The sequence below is a fragment of the Hydra viridissima genome, unplaced genomic scaffold (genome assembly GCF_058129835.1).
Source record: "Hydra viridissima isolate aposymbiotic clone 2 unplaced genomic scaffold, HvirCarnegie_v1 scaffold_12, whole genome shotgun sequence".
Taxonomy (NCBI): Eukaryota; Metazoa; Cnidaria; class Hydrozoa; order Anthoathecata; family Hydridae; genus Hydra; species Hydra viridissima.
The window spans coordinates 12,969,119-12,992,374 of NW_028324311.1; the positions used below are offsets into that span (position 1 = coordinate 12,969,119).

Here is a 23,256-nt window from a genome sequence, read left to right on the forward strand (position 1 = left end):
AAGACGTTGATTTTAGACATGCTGTTCAAAGATTTGTTTACTTGTATAAAAAAAAGTGGAAATCTGCAAACTATACTGTCAAAAATTTTGAAAAGTAGTTTGTGAACTGGCTTAATGAATATTTAATTGTCAGAAAAAAAGACAATGAACCAACTGCAAGTAGACGTGGTCGAAAACCAGTTGCATTTGATAATAGTTCTAATAAAACTAAAAAACGGCGTGTATCTTGTTTAATTGAATCTCATTCATCCAACTAATTATTTTTTTGCTGCTAACAAAAAATTTAAAGATGAATCTATTGTTATTGCTTTCAAGAACGTTTTAAATATTTCAAATACAGATAAAGCAACTAAATATTTAGCAGACGAAGCACTGGCTTTAATAATTGATGCAAGTCTGACAAAAGCTTCCTACCAATTGATTAGAAGCGGAGCCTTGGAGAAAGAATATAACATCTACCCCGCTTACAATGATGTCAGAGATGCAAAATTGAAATGTTATTCTGCAAACATAACAGTGGAGGACTATTCAGCTTCAGTTCCTTTAAAAGATTTAACAATTCATACTTTGCAAAGAATCTGTGCAGTTCAGGAACCTGTGCCAAGTCACTTGATATTGAACGATAAAACAATAAAAACAATGACACTAACGTGTAAGGCTGGTTTTGATGGTGCTACTGGCCAAAGCATTCATTAACAAGTTTTATCAGAACCTGACATTAACAGAGATTTAAAGCGTAAAGAATCATTATTTATCACTTGTCTAGTACCATTGGATTTGACTGGATTTAACAACAGCAACGAAAAGGTGCCTATTTGGAGAACTCAAAAGTCGTCCTCCACAGCCTATTGTAGACCCATTAGATTTGCATACAAAATGGAATCCAAGGAATCTGTGATTGAAGAAGATCAGTACATTGAAAGTGAGATTGGGTATTATTTTATTAGAGGTTTGCCGATCTTCTATTGAAGTGAATTATTGAATTTACAATGATTGATGGGGAGGTTCAAACGATATTATTGTTTTATAATTTTTTGATGTAATTTAAAATTGACAATGTTTTCTTGCATTATTTTTTGCTTTTATCATTCCTAAAGCATTATTTACCTAAATACTCAATTGTTATTCAATATAGGTGGGTCCAAAATCCGATATAATATTTAAATATCAATTTACCACTTTGTAAGCAATATAAGTATCCATAGCAACTAAATTTAAAAAATTATCACTTTTGTAAGAAGTGTGATCTCATATTGGTACTCATGCCGAATTTAGTGAATATAGCACTTATAAATAATCTGCAGATAACAAAAGTAGGTTGTTGCTAAGCAAAATATAGGTATCCATAGCAACGAAATAAAAAAATATTATCTTCATAAAAAGCGCAGACATCATATTAGTACTCATACTAATTTTAGTGAATATAGCTCTAATATTAAATCAGTAACGAATTTTGTTCAGTAAAAGTGAATTCTGGCATTGTGGTTTTTTGTTATACCAGTTAGTCAAATAAAAAAAAAAATTCGTCTAAGAATTTGATTGGTTACAAAAAAATACAATTGTGCCAGAGGATCCAAAATCGAGAAAAAACAGAGTCGAAAAAAATCGAGAAAAAACTCCGTCGGAGTCGAGAAAAAATTGGAGTTTTGATAAAACTTTTTATTACAAATTAAAAAATTTAACTATCTAGTTGATAAATAAATTACATTGTTCTTATATTTACTTTTTTTTAATGTTATATATTTAGATTTATAACTCATAATAAATTTTTACTATAGGGTACCTATAGTAAAAACTAAAAAAAAAATATTAAAAAAGTAATTATTCTGAAGATCTTTTAAAATAATATTTTAAAAAGATGAAAACATGGATGGCTAGTTCAAATTTCAAAACTGCTTCTGATTTCACACCAGTTACTTAGTATTCTTTTAACTGATCGGTGAAGGTCTTGACTTTTTTTGGCTTTTTAGCTGTTGATTGATTTTAATATAAAGCTTCTTGAATTTCGACCAAAAAAGATGTCGATTGTGATGGTTCTTCTAGTTTGCTTTTAGCGCGATCATCTGATTTTGTTTGGAGACTATTTTCTTTTGTTGCAAATAGTTGATCTAATAACTTTGCAGCATAAACTTGAATATCTTTTTGGAAGCGTAAAAATATGTGTGGTTTTTATTTTTAAAAAAATTGGGATTGTGCAAATAACGACTCAATAAGCCCATATAATGTTTTTACAATTTTCGTTTCTGGAGATTAACGCCTCTGCAAAATTAGAACTGATGTCAGTTTCTGCAACCTTCAATTTCCTTACCAACGTTTCCATAATGATGTCACACTCCAAAATTGTTGTACTTGGTTTTTCCAAGCAAACTGCAGCGTCAGCAATGACTTCCAATAAGTCAGACAGCAATTTTAAGAAATCCAAGTCAATTTCATCTAACATGTTTAAGCAGTTTGGTTCTTCGAGTGTTTTTTTTTACAGCTTCTAAGCAATCCAAAAATCTTTTGATCATCTGAAAAACACTGTTCCATCTAGTGCGGTTGTTGAGCAACAGTCCATCTTCATCATCTATACCGAATTCTTTTAATTTTTGCATTATCAAAATGTTAAATGTTTTGGCAGAACTAGAAGATGGCAACTTCACCATTTCTAAACAATATGTTCGGTCGTGATGAACATTTAAATTGTAGTATCTTCTACCTCAATTGTTACACCATTCGTCATCTGTTAGTCCAAATGTTTCTCCTTTTGCTTTCAAGTATGTTTTATTATATGATTTGAATAGAACAAGCTTTTTTTTTGAGGTTTTTTCCACCACCACCACCTGTCCCACTGTGGATTACTAATTACTTTGCGATGTAAATTAGTGTTGATATTGAACAAAGAGAACACTTATATTTTGAAAACAACATGAACTATTGTAAAAGCAGCGTAGAAATAAAATAAGACTTTAATTATTTTACGAGTAAAAATTGATATTTTCTAAAAACCTCGTCGAAGTTCCGTCGAGGTTTCTCGATTTCTCTTGAACTCCGAAACTCCGAAAAACCGAGAAAACTCCGACGAGACGGAGTTCCGAATGGATCCATTGAATTGTACTCTCTCTAAAATCATTTTAATGCATGCATTTTGAAGCTTTTGTTATTTTTAGATCGGCCGGCACAACCACATGAAAAAAACTCATTTTTATTTCCTTCTGGTATTAAGATTTCGATAAATTTTGTAAAGATACTTTGTACTTGATTGGCCAAATCAACATCAAGTTTCATGTCAGCAGAGATAATGCAAAACAATTTGAGTCAATAAATTGTTAATACTATAGTATAATGCAACTAAATGTAATGCACACTGAAGGTTGAAAACTTTAAATATTATCTCGCTACAATTTTCTTCGAAGTCATTCTAAAATTAAGACTAGTTGATTTTAAGGGTGCGGCTAAGAACAGTATAAATTGATGAACTTTATAGTTGTATTCTTCCTCAAGCTGTTGCACTGTTCCTCTATTGCAATTAGAATGTGGATTTTTATTAATGATTATGGATTCCTTTCATTGTTTACTTTTGTTCTTTTGAAATTTATGTTCTTTTATTTTAATTTCATTTACATGTTAATTTTCATTTGTTTATGTTTTATATTTGTTATTTTATTTTCATATATTATTTCATTTGTTATTTAATTTGTTATTATATTTTCATATATTATTTTGTTTGTTATTTTATTTTCATTTAAATGATGTGAGTTTGAAAACAAGTTACTGATTTGCTTTTCGTAGTCTTTTAAATAAAAAAAGCTGTGCGAAAAAAAAAAAAAAAAATTTAGGCATTGCACTTTTTTGATTGATTGTCTTAACAATCAATTAAAAAGTGACAATAAGCGCCAGACTTTTATACACTCAAAATTAAGACATCGAGTTGCGCTGTTCAACTCCTTCATATTTTAAGCAACTTTATAACAAATTATGTTTAAAAATGCTGTTTTGAACTCAGCGATGAATAGAAATATTGTCACTGTATATATATATATATATGTATATATATATATATACATACTATACATCATGTATTATCGTGTCGCACCAATCAAAGTTTTCAACTCTTCTTTATATATATATATATATATATATATATATATATATATATATATATATATATATATATATATATATATATATATATATATATACATATATATATACTTTCAGCTTTATATCTGCTTCTCTTCTCTTGCTATCGAAAACTCTATGAATATATTACGTTTTATATTAACAAAAATTTATTCGTCCAATTTACGGAAAAAATATTCTTGTTTGAAAATGTCTAGAAGGGACTCGATGTTTTCATCAGAATAGTCTCGAACGTTTTTCTTAAAGGTTCTGGGAAAACATTTTTACTAAAAATAGAATTTTCGTTGTTGAATTCACTAAGTTTGTCTTATGGCTCCCCAAAAGAAGGAACATAGTAATGATATGAGATGTTTGATAATAAAGCATTACCAGGAAGGTGACTCGCAACGTGGTATTACTCGATCAAAACTCGATACAAAAACTTCCTCGATCTACAGTACAAAATACAAAATGCATAGGGAATCTAGTAGGGCGTGGTCGAAAACGAAAAACAACAGTAACAACAGATCGGCTAATCCAACGTAAACATAATAGACGGAAATTAGCTTATATAGTGAAGACGGAAATTGAAAATGAGCTGGGAATTTTACTTCATGACGATACCGTACGTAAAAGAGCGCATGAATGCGGATTATTTGGCCGGGTAGCTTTCAAGAAGCCATATGTGAATAAGCGTAGTCGGTTTAAACGACTCAGATTTGCCAAAAAAATGCTCAATAAACCTCTGGAATATTGGGACAGGGCTATCTGATCTGACAAATCAAAGTTTAATATTTTCGGCTCAGATGGGAAAAGAGTTTGAACCCAACTGCACAGTGCCAACAGTGAAGCATGGTGGGGGTTCGGTAATGATCTGGGGTTGTTGTACGCAACGAGCAGTTGGTAACTTATGTATTTTGGATTGGTTCATACAGATTTTATTAACGTGATATTCTCGAAAGAAATTTATTGCCATCGATTGAGCAATTTTCGTTGCAAAATCAATATATCTTTATGCATGACAATAATCCTAAACATAACTCCAAATTAATCAAAGACTGGTTGAAGGAAAACAAGGTTGAAACGATGCCCTATTCACCGGACTTCAACCCGATCAAAAATTTATGGGACGAATAGGAGCGATGGAGTGAAAAAGCATCAACCAAAGAATACACAAGAGTTAGAGTCTCTTTTTAAACAAGAATGGTATCAATCGAGTTACCTGTACTTAAAAAGCTTGTAGAATCTATCAATGTATCAAAATGAAAGGCTATGCAACTAAATATTAGAAAATGCTATTTAGTTTTTTTGTAAGAAAATAAAATTAAATTCAATGATAAATATTTTTCAAATAATTTATACAAATTTCGTAATTGATTTTAATTAGTTTTCAAATAATGCTATATATATATTTGTATATACTATTTTTTCGAATAATATATACAAATATACATGCAGCATTATTTGAAAATCATTTAAAATCAATAACGAAAAACAAAAGTCTGCATTAATTATAATATTTAAAATTTTTTTAAATAAGAGATCTTTGATAAGTCAGTTGGTCAGTTTAAAATATATTTCAAACTTAAGATTTATGATTTTCGTTGTTTGCAAACTATTTGATGATATTATTGTCTGAACTTCGATTGTCATAACAGAAAAAAAGCTTCCGTGGAAACCAAGAGCGCACCTATCTGCCCAAACCAAAAGAAAAAAAGTTACATTCATTTAAAATCACGTAGTTCTTAAGAATTTTCGCATTCACATTTTTAATTTCTTTTGTGCTAATTTAAAATCAGTAACATTAGATTTTAAGCTTCTTATATCTTAATTAAAACCTCATACATCAGATTTTAAACCTCATACATTCTGATTAAAAAAAAAAAGAAAGAAAAAAAAAAAAAAATGGAAAAAGGAAAAAGTCCATTAAAATTTTAGATGTTATAATTGACTTTTTTTAAAGTTACGACCTTCGGATTTTGTTCTTTAACCATTGAATTTAAAACTTTCTCTAAGTATGAATTTTTTTTCTTTTTTTTCAAATATTTTTTAAAAAAGAATTTATTTGAAAAGTTTAATTGATAACAAAAAATGTAAAATTTAGAATTCAAATTTTTAAGTGGTTGACCTGATGCATACTTAAGTTGGTTTAAACCCCGTCAATCAAATATCATAAAATAAATAAAAATAATTTGTGGGAGGTCGACTGAGGAGGTGGGTAAAGGATAGTATGGAGGGGACACAATCCTTTACCATTTTTGTTTATTGCCAAAACTCTATTATAAAGATTTATTTAAAAAGAAAACTATTAACATTATATCAAATATTTAGTATCGATCCATTAAAATAACAACAACAAATTACATTTTTTTTAAAATTCAATTTCATCAGATTTCATTTTTTAAAAATACATCAATTTCAAAATTTTTAAAACAAAACAATATTTTTTTGTTTCAAGCAAAAGGTATTTGAAACTAATTTGATAACTAATAAAATTAGTTTATTTTAATTCTTTTAAGAAGTTATGAGAAAGACTGTGAGTAAGCATCAGCATTTTGTTTTCATGTTACGAATAACAACGAATTAAAGACAAAACCTCTTTATCAGTCTTTTAAGATTTATCGAATTTTCAGAAGTTTATTAAAGCAGAACTCTTTATGTGCTTAAAATAGGGAAAGTTTTTAGTGTGACAAGTTTCATACGTAACTTTTTACTTTTTTGAAAAATAAGTTGAACGGTTTTAATCGAGTAGTTATTCTCTGGAACGTTTTGAAGGGTTGAAATAAAATAATGCAGGGTATGATGTATCGTAAGTTTTTTTCCTGTAATCTTATAACTTTAGAGGTCAAAATGTTATTTCAAATTTGTATTACAAGAAATAATTGATATAGAAGGTTGTATTTTATTCAATTTTTTTTTTTTTTTTTTTGTTATTTACAGAAAAAACAAAACGCCGCACAGTGGAGTATTTCACTTGAAAAGTTGAACAAAATTATTTTATGTTTATTATCTATGTAATATATAGTAAAAAGAAGTTTAGGGTCATTATATTGTATTAAAAACGATTGGTCACACATGAAATGTAAAAAATTTATATATTAAAACAAAAAATACATATTTTTATACATCTTACATACTTTACAAATATCTACAACTTTACAACTATTTAACATAATGACAAATAACTAAATTTATAATACTAAAAAGGATAATCACACTTGAAAGATGCATCTAAACCTATACTGGGTTTCTCAATCACTGAACTTAATCCTTAGGTTATACCTGTTGTTAATTATTATTTTTCGTTAAAGGATTAAATCCTATGGTTAATCCGCTACAAGGGACTAATGATTTGACAACCAAACGTTTGAAATTAACAGTCTAAATTTATTATTATAGCCCTACATTTAATCCAAAATAAAAAAAAATATTTTTGTACATGTCAATGCAATCATTTTCAATCAGAATCAATATCTGATATGTCGTCAATCGTCATCGCTTGTGAGTCTTCTAATGTTTCCGGCATCAAGAGTCCTATTGTCTCACTGGAGAACGGTTTTCTTTTTGTCTGGGGCCTTTTTCTCATACTGCTTAGCAAAGGATCCGAAGTTAGCAGAAGTCTGTTTAAAATATCTCTATTACAGTTTTCTCGCGAAGACTTCCTCGCATAATTCTGTCGATAAAGATGGAAATGTTTGTTTCTGGCTTCGGCTGCTTCTTTTGATAGCTGGCCAATAGGCAGTATAGCCTGTTCAATTATTGTGGTGCCATTTCTTAAAACTTTATGCATAGTTGGCGTCATTGGGTGCCATGCATATAAATCAACATAAAGTTTAGCCGTCTCATTTGCAAAATTTTCAAATTTTATTACATTAATTTGATGCCCACTCGAAATTGCTTCCAAAATGACATTACATTTTTTTATAAGAGTTATATCAACCCCTGTGATGCGGGAAGCGGTTAAGGGATCGGCAAAAAATCTTCTTGATGTATTCCCATCATTACTGTTCCCAAATCCAGCCTTAGGAATATCAACCAACAGCCCTAATTCATCTTTAAAGGCATTTTGAATTTTTTGTTTTGTTTCCGCTACTATTTTTTTATCTTCTTCTGTTCTTGCTTGCCATTTTTTTATTGGTATTTTATACGACATATGCAACAAGGATTCAAAAAATCTGATTCTTGCGTGCAGTATTGATAGCCCAAATTTCAGTGTTTCACGGCTTTCTGTCGTTTTGTTATTCAAGTCATTAAAATCTTTTGAAGTTTGCCCACATATATAGCATCTCATTGTTGATGTCGTATTTGTAGCAGCATTGCAAACTTTTCCATCAATCATAGTAAAAAGAAATACATGCTTTATTTGCAAATTACCACCAAAAGCGTTTATTATTTCACTTTTTCTCAAGCCTTTTATTTGGTTCTCTATGTATTCGATTTCATCATTCGTTACGTCTTTGCTCTCCCGAATAAAACGGATTCTTATTGGTCGGCAATACCTTGTAGATGATGGTGCTGGGTTTTGCCAAAGCACCTTCTTTTGGTTACCAATATGGCATATGAGCCGTAGGGGCACAAAAGAACTTTGAAATATGTTAGCGTCGCTATCATCGCTGTTTTGAAATTTTTGTTTAAACGTTTGTTGTTGCGAGCCATCACAACCCCATTTCGAAATCAATTCTAAATTATTTCTTTCTTTTTCATTTAAATTTTCAATAATTTCATTCATATAACAACATAATCGCCTAGACGTGTGATCCAGAAGATCTTGTAATTTAATTTCTGAACAAGTTTCTGTAACTGTTATCGATTCTTCTGGTGGATAACATTCTTTTTTGGCTTTTTTTATAAGTGAATAACATGGATAGATATTCTTGTTGGCTGCATGAATAATTTCATATTGTTTTTTAGTCATATCAGCTTCCACAAAAATTGACAACGCTTCTGATGGTGTGTGCTTTTTAATGATATCTTCAGTAGTTGTGTCACTTTTTCTATATTGTTTGGCTACCGTCCAAGTTGGTAGAGCTATGGTGGTATTGAGCCATTGTTTGTTATTTTTTAAAAAACGCTCTCTTATACGGCTAGCGTTTTCCCATTTTTGTTTAAATTGGAACTTAAAAGGTGAAAAAATGGTTTTTAGTGCACTTTCTTCATTTGCAGGGCATTTAGTTATGTTTTTAAGGTGTTCTAATAAAAACACGAATTTGTCGTCAATTTTTTCCTCGGAACTTTGCTCCAAGACTTCATAAAGTGATTGTCTAGTCATCTTTATTGTGATAGCTTGAGATTCTACAATAAAAATATGAATTAAATTAAATAAAAGTTTTAATCACAAAAAAAATGTATTTGCCTTATTGACTAAAAAAATTAAAAAAATCTTAGGGAGCGTACATGTGCAACTTTTTTTTTTAAAATGGTAAATAGAATATCTAAGGTTTACGTGAAGCACAAGCTCGTAGCTTAATAAGGCTTAATTGATATTCAAAAACACTTTTTAATATCGTGTATATAAAAAAAAACGTTAAATTTTTTACATCAAATATAACTGATGAGAAATGTGACAGTAACATATAAAATAGAGAAAATAAATATACCAAAAAATTGAGCTTACCTTCTTTTTCAATATCCATTATGATTTTTAAAATTTGTCACTAACCACAAACTCAAAAAACGATTTGTAATAATGCTCGTCAACAGGAACGTTGAAAAACAATTGAATTCATTACCACAATTACTCGACTTTTAAAGCTGCCCCAATAAGGTGGGAGGGAGATGGGTAACCGAAATGACCATTTAGGAATGTAACCTTTATAAAGCTTTACCAATGCACCAATAAAAACAGATTTTGACAAAATTTTGAAAATTGACTTTTGATCAACTTTTTCGTATAAATACTCCACTGTGTGCCTATGCTTTTAATGAGAGTGGAACGATTTTTTTAAGTACGGACCTAACTGGAATAGTTGCTAAATTTAATCAGTGGAAATCCCCACCTCGAATTTATAAATCATTATTATACAATTGCTTATAAATCTTCCACGTATTCTCCTAAGGCGTAGCACTCTCTAGTCCACATCGTACACTTTTGTTCAATTCAAGAATTATATCTGTGGATTTCATGGGCATTTCTAAGCAACTTTTACTTCGTGCAAATATTGACAAAATTATTTCTGATTAGCTTAATATGGACGAGAAAAATTATTTAAAATTAAAAAGAAAAGAAAAAAAAAAAAAGCTTTTGAAAGATATAAATCTATTGATGCCATTTTTATACGTTTACTTTTATATTTATTTTAGTCTGTTACAGGTTATTTGCACTTAAAACTTTTGCTATAGTACAAATTATTACACTGTAGATTACAACTCAAAATAAGTATTTTTCAGTAAGGCCTTCAGTAAGTTAAAAAGATGAATTTCAAATGATCAAAAAAACTAGAAATTCTTTTAAAACTTTTTAACTCTTGTTTGAGAAAAAGATTAATTTAAAAGTGAGACACTGATTGGTGAGGGATATCGAAAAAATTCTCTTTTAGAAGGAAATTGAAGGATTTAGGAGATGCTTCTTTTCGATGTCATCAAAATTGAAATTGTCTTAGGGCAAAGAATATTAAGTAATGAGAAAATAAACTAGGAAAATTATTTTTATGTAACAACCTGCAAGTAAAATGTAGAGGTTGAGAAAGAAGCAGAGGAATGAAAGCTGAATGGTGCAGCATTTAATAAACAGAGATTTTGGTATTCAAAAGTTTTATTGATGACCTTAAAAATGATGAACAGGAAAGTTCCTTATTCAGAAATTTGAAGAACCTGTAAGCCAAGAAACTTCAACAAGAAGCTTAAGTAAAGAGCTACATTAAGATGTCAAACACAGTGCTAGCCTCAATCAGATTTAATCTCTTTTTGCTTCTTTTCCTGTATTGTCAGCATTCATTCAAGATTTTTAAAAAAGAAAGACCTTCAAACATTATAGCATCATGTGGTTGAGCAATCCTATGGCCTTATATCAAAGATTATATCTCCACTGGAAAAATATTGAAGAGATTTAAATTCACTTCTTCAACATGTGGCTTAATATAAAAGGAAATGCTAAATTTTAGATGACCCTTAGCACATTCTCAAACTTCTTTGGTTACAAAGGAAACAATAAGTTCAAGAGGTAATAATGAGTAGTATCTGTAATAGAACATAGTTTGGTCACTATGAATAATATCTATTCAATATTCTTGCTCTGATAAATCATTCCTCTTTTGCTTTGAATTTCCATTTGATATCAAACCACATGTTGAAGTATGATCACACATTTGAATCCTGAAGCTTAAAGTTTTTTTTACAAGTTTGTTGTTGTATGTGTGTGTGTATGTTTTTTTTTATTATTATTATTAATAAACAAAATGTTTTACTTTTGTAGTGCTTTTATTTAAAGATTATTGTATTTAAAATATTAGGATTAATTATCGAGTAAAATAAATTTTAAATGTTCCAAAACAGCAACTGCAAAAGTATAATACATGCATACAGTGGCGTATCTAGGGTAGGGCAGGCAGGGCATGTTCCATGGGCGCCAGCCTGAAAGGGGCGCAAAAGAGGCTTGGTTGCGATACAATAAGCAAGAATTATATAAAATAAATTAAGAAATAATATATCATATAAAATAAATATATTATATAAAATAAAGTTTGTGTCATCATTTATTAAAAAATTGCAATTAAGCACTTTATGTGGGGGAAGAGGGGCACGAGATCGGTGTTTGCCCCAGGCGCTATTTACCCTAGGTACGCCACTGCATGCATAAAAGATTTTACAAGTTGTTGATATTTTGTTAAAATAATAGATATAAAAAGTTCATTTTTACCTACTAAGATCTTTTTTTTAGAGAAAAATAGTAAAAAAGTAAAATAAAAAAAAAACCTTCATAAGTAAAAAGTTGCATTTTTCAAATCTTTGAATTTTGATACATTTAACCTAAATAATAATAAAAGCATTTGATTAGCTCTCCCAAAAGAAACAATTTTATTAAACCTCTTTTTTATGCAGATATAATAATTTAGATGCAATTTATTGAATTTCTGTTTATATTTATTTACTTTAAGTTAAGTTTTTTTTTTTTTTTTTTTTTTAAAATAAATTAATAGTAATTGGAAAGATAATGGGAATAAGTGGAAAGATAATGAAGTTTCTTTTGTTGATTGGTATGCTACTTTTATATTTATATAATTTTTTAAATAAGAGTTTGAAGTTTTTTTACCAATACTTAATACCTGTAATTTTGTTTTATTTGTTTTCATATCTTATTTAAATCTCATAAAACTAGAATCATAATTTATTTAAAATCATCATTTTTTGATTTTATTTTTACTCTAAAAACAAAAAAATTTGAACAAGTAAATATTTCAAAACTTAGCTCAATCTTTTTTTATTCTTTGTGAGTTTTAATTGGTCTTTTTTCAGTTTTTTGTTTAATCTGATTTTATTGATTTAGTTTTCTTACATCCAGTTGTGCTTGAGGTAACTTTAAACATTATTAGAATTTGAAATATATTGTATATTTATTTTTATATATTTACTTAACATATAATTTATATTTCTATAAACATCTACATTTATGTGTTTAAGTTTATTAAATAATTTTCTTAAACATCTTTTAGCCAGATCATCTGCAACCCCACACCTTTCCTTATCCAGGTATATATCATTAATTTGTTGTATATGTTTACTTATACGTTTTATGTATCTTTAGTTGTATTGTTCATTTTGCTTTGTTTACTTTATTGCATGTAAAGAAATAAAACTACATTGCCTTTTGGGTGATTCCATGTGAAAACATCCAATTTTTTTTGAAAATGCAATCCTAAGTCTCAGATTTTGCTGATTTTTAAACCACTTAAAGATTTTAGTAAATTATGAACATCCTGAAAATTTTATCATGTAATTTCAATCGGTTCCTAAGATATAGCTATTTAAAGTTTGCCTCCAACCAACAAAAATCTGCCATTTTTAAAAATGGTTTTGGTCGTAGTTTCTGTTATATGTGTGTTGGAAAGCTGAAAATTTGTACCTTTACATATTTTGGGCCCACGAATCCAATGAAACAACTTAAAATATTTAATAAGGAACATAACACCTAAAATTTAAATGTTTACCACAATTTTACTGGGGCGAGTCCATCCACAAAAATGCCGATGTAGCTCGATTTTTTTTTTTTTAATTTTTTTTAGAATTTGTCCTGAATAGTTAAGTTATAGTTATTACAAAGAATTGGAGAGTGGTCTTTTCTAAAACAGAAATAAAAACATGATTAAATCTACTTAAATTTAGTGCTTGAAAACAGGTATTTTGATAAATTAAACGAGAAAAAAGGGGTGTAATTTGACAGTTTTGTAACTGAAACTGTTTTGGCAACATCAAACTGTACTTTTAGTTGTTGTTGACTAGCTGTTTCTGTAATTTTATAGAATCTAATCCTAAAATATATTGTTTCAAAGGGGGAGATTTTATAAATGCAGATGTATATCGCAAGTTTAAGTGTTTTTTTCAGAGGTTGTATTAAATAGTTTAGTTGGAGTTATAAGAAAAAATCAGATTGCAAACTTAAAACAGAAATAAAAACACCTTCAAATATACTTAAATTTATTACTGACAAAACATTGGTTTTATATTTATCAAACTAATACAAATAAACTTAAAAAAAGGCTCCAAAACAAATAGAGCACTTGGAAAGAAGTTCAAGAGACAAAAGTAATATATAAAATTTAAAAATTAGAAACTCAAAAAAATTAAAATTTATTAGTTATTGCGTTATAATCATTCACATTAATGTTATTTGTGTGCCCTGATTTTGTTGTTGGGACTTTGATTACTGCAATTAAACTTGACAATGGTACCAACAGATATCATCCAAATGAAGTTTTGAGAAGGACTGTGAGGGTGCATAAACTTAATTTGAATATCATTTGTAGTAATATCTATCTCTGTAACCATTACTATCCACCAAAAAGAATCGTACTTGCATGCAACAAAATCATTTAGATTTAGTACAATTGCAACATCAGACATTACTGGCTTTTGACAATATAAATCTGTCAACACATTTATGTTCGCTTTTTCTTTTAAAACTAATTTCAAATTTTAAAATGGGTATGTAATGATGATAACTTCTGGTACCTGGAACAGTTTTTCCTGTTTTAAATTGCTCCTTTAGTTGCTGTTGCCTTGAATTAACTGCTTCTTTGGTAATTTTATAAAAAATGATTGTGTTTATATTGGTGATGCAAAACTCAAGCATATCATCAACTGTCAATATTTGGTTTTCAAACTTGCTTTTGCTGTTATTCTTTTAACGGTACCAACTATGCCATCACAAGTGGATTTTCCATGGCTGGTTGCAAAAAACACCCATTCAGCTGTAATCTTGAAATCTTCCTTATGGTGGCATAGATTTATAAAGTTTTTATAGTTTTTATAATGAGCAGAACATCCATCAGAAAAATAATAAATTTTTATTGATACCAACTAAATGTTCTTTAATGTACTCTACAACTTTCTTTTTAATATCATACACAAAGCATGTATCATAATCATTGTCATCACTTAAAAAACAGAACGACTTATGCTGAATATTTGTTTTAGAAATTTCCTTTAAATATATAACAACAGGATGTAGTGTACATTATTGTTTATTCCAATGATAACTTTGTATCCTGTATAACAAATTGATAGTTCACTGCAAAACCTGGCTGTATAATACATTCATTGTAACCTAAATTATTTTTTAGCTCCTTCAAATAGCGAGTTTAGCATTTAGCAATATATGAATGTGAAGTTAGTTAATGTGAGAAACAACAATTACACCTTTTTTTCTCGTTTAATTTATCAAAATACCTGTTTTCAAGCACTAAATTTAAGTAGATTTGATCATGTTTTTATTTCTGTTTTAGAAAAGACCACTCTCCAATTCTTTGTAATAACTATAACTTAACTATTCAGGACAAATTCTAAAAAAAATTAAAAAAAAAAAAATCGAGCTACATCGGCATTTTTGTGGATGGACTCGCCCCAGTAAAATTGTGGTAAACATTTAAATTTTAGGTGTTATGTTCCTTATTAAATATTTTAAGTTGTTTCATTGGATTCGTGGGCCCAAAATATGTAAAGGTACAAATTTTCAGCTTTCCAACACACATATAACAGAAACTACGACCAAAACCATTTTTAAAAATGGCAGATTTTTGTTGGTTGGAGGCAAACTTTAAATAGCTATATCTTAGGAACCGATTGAAATTACATGATAAAATTTTCAGGATGTTCATAATTTACTAAAATCTTTAAGTGGTTTAAAAATCAGCAAAATCTGAGACTTAGGGTTGCATGCCCTGGATGTTTTCACATGGAATCACCCTTTTGTTATTTTTATAATAGTTTCTGGATCTGAAATTGTTGTTGTGATAAGAAACAATCTTCATGAAACTAATATAGAAAAGGCTAAGAATATTAAAGCAAGTATTATCAAGCAAGCAAAAGAGACTAATGTAAGTTATCGCAGTGTGCTCTTATTTTCTTTCAATCAAACATTTTTCATGGTGATTTGTGTACCAAAGTCAACGAGATGGTTTTTTAGGCAAATGACAAAGCAGTAATCAAAAGAAGTACCACAAACTATTATATTATATTTCATTATATATATTATATTATATTTCATTATATATATTATATTATATTTCATTATATATATTATATTATATTTCATTATATATATTATATTATATTTCATTATATATATTATATTATATTTCATTATATATATTATATTATATTTCATTATATATATTATATTATATTTCATTATATATATTATATTATATTTCATTATATATATTATATTATATTTCATTATATATATTATATTATATTTCATTATATATATTATATTATATTTCATTATATATATTATATTATATTTCATTATATATATTATATTATATTTCATTATATATATTATATTATATTTCATTATATATATTATATTTCATTTTGTACAATTTTTTTTATAAATCTTGTTAGGAACAGCAGAAGATTGTTTTTGTATGCAAAATATTTTTCTTGGTGAAAACATTTATCTTGATCTTTAATCTTGAAGTAATTATTAGTTAGAAAGTTTTTAAATTGCCATATTTTTCAGACTTTTTACAAATAAATAAAATGACTCATTTAATAAACAATCTAACAAAAGTTAGATAGCCTAATGATATTGAAATGAATAGCATTCTGAAAAAACAAACAACAAAAAGATTGTAATTCACATTATTTTTCAACTTGAATTATTTAGTTCAATGCTTTAAAACAGAATAAAAATTTTTAACTTTTGTTTAGGATTATGTGGTTGTAAAAATGCTTCATGAGGATTGGGCTGGATATGGTGGATGGACTATATTTCCACTTATTGAATAGTAAATTTCTTTTTTTTTAATTTGTTTGTTTGTTCAGTGAACAAGTTTATTAATATTTTTAAACTAAATTTTATATAAAATATAATTTTCAATATAAATCTATAATCTAGTTTTCTATTTTTATATAAATTATAATTGAATCAGTAAGTTAAAAGCAGGACAAATTTAGCCTTTTTTTTTTTTATGTTATAAAATTGCTCTAAGTATGAAAAACAAATTGTGGTTAAGATCACTACTTGATAAAGTTTTATTGTATAGCAGTCCTGTGAGTGGAAGAACAGTATGAATCCAGGAACTTTGACTGTTGATTGTCTTTTAGTAGGGTGAAAATAAAGGTAAAAAAACAAGCTAGTGAAGTAAATAAAATAAATATAAATAATATGTATAATAAAGTAAATAAAATAAAAAAAGGTTAAGTAAGGAGCTTGTACTGTTTTTGCACTATATATTTGATTAATTTATTATTTTTATAAATTAAAGTTTATTTTGCTTTTGATTCATGTAGCTTATTCAAAGCATACAGTGAGAAGAAATGGGTATTCTTCTGTGAAGAGACAACTAAAATTGATTTAAAGGGACTGCTTGCCATTTTATCAAGGCATAATTACAACGAGGTAACAATAGAACCATAATTTTTTTATTATATTTTTTGATTGTTCATTGCTTCAATTAAAACTAAGAAAAAATATTCTGCTGTTTACCAAAAATTAAGAATACCCCCAACCCAAATAGTAATCATGCTAAGTGTTTTTTTTTTTTTTTTTTTTTTTGTTTTTTTTTTGCAAGAAAACAATTTCTTTTATTTATTTATTTTCAGCATGTTTTTCTTGGGCATGAATTGTATGATATTGAACCTGTCATCATCCATCATTATAGATTTTTCAATAACCCTAAAAGCTTCAAGTATCCTGATTTTGATGCTGGGTGGGCAATATCAAAAGGATTGTTGCGACAGTAAGAAGATTATGTTTTTTAATAATTTTTTCATGTTTAAACTTTGCAAAAAATTTTATGTAAAAAAAAAAAAAAAAGTCCTCATAGTTTTCATGAATGTAACAATCTAAAGAATTATTCAAAGCATTGTTACTTGAGATAATTGCTTATTGTAGCATTCAATTGTGCTGTTATTCAAAGCATTGTTACTTGAGATAATTGTTTATTATAATAGCTTATTGTTACTTGAGATAATTGCTTATTGTAGCATTCAATTGTGCTGTTGTTGTTTTGTATTGTACACTGTGCTCTTTTTTTAACAAGTACATTCAAAAGATTGGAGCAGAAAAAAGTTCCTGATTTCTCCATCGATGTTAAACATGAGGTTTGTTTTTCTTGTAGCTCTTCACTTTTTTTAATCTCTTTTTGATTTGAAAAAGGGTACTTCTAATTTACTGCCATTAATGGTTGGTGGGTTTAGGAATATCCCATACTCCAAAACCAATCATCGCACGAATGAGAGGTATAGGGTGATATTGATGAAATGGAGCATTTTTGAAATTGTTTAAAAACTTGTTCAAATTTTAACTTTTTCTCACTTTTTTAAAAGTTAACAAAAAAGCAAAAAAAAAAAAAATCTATTTCAGGTGGCTTATTATTTTTACGATGAAGGGAATGGAACAACGCTTACCAATGTTCCAGCTTTTTGTATCAACAAACCCCTCCAGCTTGGAGTATGTGCAACAACAACAGCATGGGAAGCTCCAAACTGCGTAAGAGAAACATTTTTTTTCAAACAGGTTTCAAACAGGTTTTTTTTCAAACATGTGTTTCTGCATTATAGTTATTAAAAAATTCTTAGCTTTTTAAGAACGAATTGAGAAATATCATATTTAAGTTCTAATCAATTTATAACTTGATATTTGTAATTTATATCATAAAAAAGTTCATGTGAACAGAAAGATCCCAAATTTACTCAAAAGTTTAAAAAGATTTTGCTACCAGGAAAAAACCGAACATCTCTATTATACCCTTGCGAATTCAGATTATTAATCATTAATTTTGTGTGAATTTTTGTTGATCGTGTTATGAATTTTGTGTGTATTTTTGTTGATTATGTTATGAATTTTAAAAACTTTTTTAATGTTAGCTGCGTTCTGTAATTTTATAGGGAGAAGTTGGTGCAGATAACATTTTGGTGTCAGTAAAAACATGTGAGAAATTCCACACCAGTAGAAGTAAGATAAATAATTTAAAGTTTGAACCCATTGTTTTGAATATTCTTCTGTTTTTATATACAAAAATATTACAACTCGATCATCAACATATAACTAGAGCTGCTGATAAAGTAACTGTTTTCTAATTGTCTACAGCATTTTCTGTTTTTTATTATTATGCTTATTTACCATACCTATTACCATGGCTACAAAGATGTTGATGTTTCAGATTTCCAAGCTTTGAATTTTAGAAATAGATTTTTAGAAGTAGTTTTTTTAGAATTAATTCTTAAATATTTTATTCAACTCTAAATATTAGTAGGTTACGTATGATAACAAATTTTATCTTTAGTTCCTGTTGTAAAAAAAACCGTTGCCTTGCATGCAAAGAATATAGTGTATTACAGTGATATTGTTGACAAGACCATTCCTACAGAATATGCTGATATCAAAAACATGGAAAGAGGCCATTGCCAGAAGCTCTATAATATCTTGAATAAGTTTATTACCAACAAAAAATGGAGAAAAGTTCCATGGCTGGTTGTAATCGATGACGATACAATTATGAAGTAAACTCAACAGCATAATAATCAAAAAAAAATTTTTTTTTTTTTTTGCTATTCTTTTTCTTAATTGCATAAATTATTTTTGAAGTTTATAACCAATTTAGTTTCAAGTCCTTGCAAAAGATATTAGCGTGCTACGATCCTAAAGATGCGGTAGTCATAGGTGAAAGATACGGCTTCTCTGTTAATGCTAATGTACACGGATATGATTACCCAACAGGAGGCGGAGGGTACAACAAAATTCCTTTTTTCATGTTCGATACTTAAGAAATTTATTTAATCATTTTCTAGTTTAAACTTTGCTGATTTTTTATACGTTACATTGTATGCAAAAATTTTTATAGGATGGTTCTAAGTCGTCCTGCTGTGCAACAGGTTGTTAGCAGCGAATTCAGATGTCATAATGCTGACGATCCTGATGACATGTGGCTAGGAGCTGCTCTCAAGCAACTTCGAATTCCTATAACGCATACAAACTCATTTCATCAGGTTAGCACTTTTTCATGTTTTTAAACGGGCCTAACGAAAACAGGTGTAAATGTTTATAAATCATGTGAAGGTTCATCAACATTTCGCTTTTTTTTTGGACTGCGAAGTTGAATTTCGTGAAACTTAACATTAAACGAAAGAAATGATAAACCCTCCGTGTTAACTTAAAAAGTGAAGAAAACAAAACATGGAAGTGAAGAAAGCAATTTTGTTATATGCTAAAAAAAAAATGCTTTAGCAAGATATCTTCGCGTCAACTTCTTACGAGTATGACGATTGAACTACTTCGCGTCAGTTTCATGCGAGTAGGGCGCGAAGTAGTTCATTCTAAGTCTGACTCAGGTTTATTTCGAACCAATTCAGGTTTTAATTAGTACTAATTCATTGAGTCATACTTGAGCTTTACCCGTACTGAAGTAGGTGCTTTGGCTGAAACAATTTTTAAGTTGCAATAGTTAATATTTTTGAAATACTTAATATTTTTTTTAATATAAACTGTAGTTGAAATTTTTTTTAATTTATGCAATAATTAATATTTTACGTTAATTTATTACTCTTTTTTTTTTCTGTGTGTGTTAAAGAAGCAACAAAATAAGTTATGGTTTATTTTTAAGGCGCTACCTAACCAATATAATGAAGAATTCTTATCGCATCGATACTTAGTATCCTTCCATAAGCATTTTGGTATGGATCCTCTCGATGTCTACAACAAGTATCTGGCGGGTAATGAAATTAGAAAAATTGATCGTGTCAGTAACAACCAAATTAGAAACGACGAACTATGATACTGATTTTCGTAGTTTTGTTTTTAAATTTATCATCTTTTATATTTATGCATATATTTATTCGCGTAGCTTAATGCTAGCAAAGCATGTCACTATTTTTAAAGATTTTTAATTGCACTCGAACTTATGGTATATCAATTTATTTGAATGTTCTTTTTTTTTTTTTCTTTTTCTCTCTTTTAGCGTACAAATCTTTTGCCTGAAATTGATAAGTTATTTAGAAATATTATTTATAAAAATATTTTTAAATAAATATTAAATAATATTTATTTAAAAATAAATGAACTCATATAATCAATTTTGATGATTAGGATATTATTATCTTAGTCAATATCATCGTCCTATATCCTAGTCTTACCCGGGCCTAATCAATTTTGTTAGTTAGACCCGGATAAGTTATCATGGTAAATTAATCGAGTAAATTTCAGGACCATTTTTCAATCGAGAATTTTTTTAAACTTTCCAATGAGTTTTCGTCTCACCCAACAATGAAGGTAAATTCAAAATGGTATCTTCTAAATACAAAACACATCTACTTATTGGTACGAAAACACCTCAACTGATGAAAAAATTTGGTATCATTAGCCATATATGGTAGTAAGTTTGAAAATTTGACATCTTTAGCCACTAGAAAAAAACAAAACCATTACAAACAAAATTAAATAAAAAACGAGAAACCTGGAGTCATGAAAAATAATCTAGAAGCAGTTTTTTGAAGTTTGCTATTTGAATCTTTGTTAGATAAACAACAAACCTTCGAACGAATAAAAGTGAAGTATTCCTTTTTGGATTCTGACGTTGAATTTGTTGGTTACGGCCAAGCATTCTCTGATAAAACCCAATTGTTAATCAGTTGATTCGGCATTGATGTCGTGTTTTTAAATTGGTTCTTTAATTAACCTTTTCAACCTCTACCGGCGTGTTTTTTCTGTATTTTATTAGCATGAGTATGGAATTTAGTTTTTGGGAGGATAAAGTGGCCTCTCGGTTTCGTGATATTTTGTTTTGATCGTTTTAAAGATTGGTAAAGTAGACCTTTTTTTTTCTATATCGATCGTTTGAAGTCCAGAAATCTGGACTCAGTACTCTTGTGGTATCGAGCTCTTCTGGATTAGATTATGTCATCTTTAACATGTATAAGATGATAAACAATTCTATTCTTCATCTTGCATCTAGCTGATGCTACGATGAGTCTACCGTTGACCGTTGGTGTAAAAAGCGAAGTTAATAAAGGCTGTGGCCTGTCCGAAGATAATATCAATATACAATTTCTGTATGGGTGATGTCAATTTGGCCGTTATGCTAAAACAGTTGTACAGAATAACGATAAAGACAGTGACAGTAATCAAAGTTATCTAGCATGCAATTGATAAAATAAATTCATTAATCTTGAAGAGGCGTTTGAAATTTAAACCAATTTTATAAATCCATTTCATGGTTTTGTAGTTACCTCCTAAAAACTGAGCACGTAAAGTTGTTTTATTAAAAAGCTTTATAAAATATTTGAAAAAAAAAAAAAAAAAACATATTTTCAAGTGAGGAAATTTCTATGAGATAAACGTAGGGTTATCCGATCTATAAAAGGTAAGACCTGCCGCCAAATACCTCCGGGAGATTTCGCAGTTGAAATGTCTGAATACCTGATGTGCTCATTCTGCCATACATCGTAAACTTTTAAATACCAATTATTATTAGCGATCTAATAATATCACTATAATTATACAGTTTAAATGGCTTAAAGACAGTTTTAAACAAAGGCCTTCGTGGACGCTGATTAAGGTGGCCGTCAGAAAAGATCATCTCATGATTCCTTAAATACTTGAAGGATTAATTAGGTTCTAGTTCACACACTAGCTTATACACAGACAAACAAATCCTGAAAAATCCATTCAAAAATAATTTGTAGAAGCTGAGAATGCGTTTTAAGCACGAAACATCACAAACTGGGGAAATTAGTAAAATTGAAAAAGAAAAAAAACAAAAAATTATTGATCCTTTAGAAGAACATTCCCCTCCTTCGCGGTCAAAAAATCCTCTGATAATTCTTGATGGAACTTATTTAATTTTGTTTCTAAGGACGTAGCTGAGGGGAAAACTTTATACATGTCTTCAAATGGGATTTTTTTAGCTAAATCTGAGAAACATTAAACTGAAAAAAAAAAAAAAAAAAAAAAAACAAAACCAAAGAAAAAAAGTAATGTATATATTTTCTGAAAGAAGATAAATTTCTCATTTCATTAATACGAAAAATTACATATTTTGAATAAAAAATCAGAAAAATAAAGTTTGCTAAAAAGAAACAAAGATTTAAGGTAATTTATTGATAAAGATAACCCATTATTGGTACAATAGGTACATAATGAAAATATAATTTAAATCTGCAAAGTTATTAATTCTAAATTTTTAATTTGTTTGTTGGTTACCGAAAAAATAACTTTTATTATCAATTTAAAAAGAATGGGTGAATAGTTTTCTTAGTTTTGAGTTATATGCTACTATTATTATTAATTCTTTTAAGATTCGTCTATTTAGAATGTCTCGCCACGGCAATTCCTTTGTGTTTATAATATAAACTTTGTACCGTGTGAACAACAACGTTTGTGATGACGTCGTGAATAGAGTGTTAATCTAAGTTGTTTCCATTATACATAGACGAGAAACATTGAACAAAAAACGGTTTTGCTCTTCGAGAAACGTTGACATAATAAATAACCTATTT

General features: G+C 28.4%; 2 protein-coding genes across 2 annotated transcripts; one reads left to right on the forward strand and one right to left on the reverse strand.

The window, feature by feature from the left end:
• Nucleotides 1-7,558: 7,558 nt before the first annotated feature.
• LOC149881353 (uncharacterized) lies at nucleotides 7,559-9,889 on the reverse strand. Its single transcript, XM_090067979.1, has 2 exons — nucleotides 9,716-9,889; nucleotides 7,559-9,393 (listed from the first exon to the last, which is right to left on the reverse strand). Exons 1-2 carry the CDS (start codon nucleotides 9,732-9,734, stop codon nucleotides 7,559-7,561), a joined length of 1,854 nt encoding a protein of 617 aa, XP_089924105.1. The 5' UTR covers nucleotides 9,735-9,889.
• A 2,340-nt stretch (nucleotides 9,890-12,229) lies between these two features.
• Nucleotides 12,230-20,682, forward strand: LOC145194561 (beta-1,3-glucosyltransferase-like). Its single transcript, XM_090069373.1, has 14 exons — nucleotides 12,230-12,293; nucleotides 12,584-12,609; nucleotides 12,750-12,786; nucleotides 15,520-15,629; nucleotides 16,471-16,547; nucleotides 17,053-17,161; nucleotides 17,365-17,501; nucleotides 17,805-17,865; nucleotides 18,128-18,253; nucleotides 18,652-18,718; nucleotides 19,050-19,266; nucleotides 19,368-19,493; nucleotides 19,608-19,752; nucleotides 20,367-20,682. The coding sequence occupies exons 1-14, from the start codon at nucleotides 12,251-12,253 to the stop codon at nucleotides 20,535-20,537; spliced, it is 1,452 nt and encodes a 483-aa protein (XP_089925499.1). The 5' UTR covers nucleotides 12,230-12,250; the 3' UTR covers nucleotides 20,538-20,682.
• Nucleotides 20,683-23,256: the final 2,574 nt, after the last annotated feature.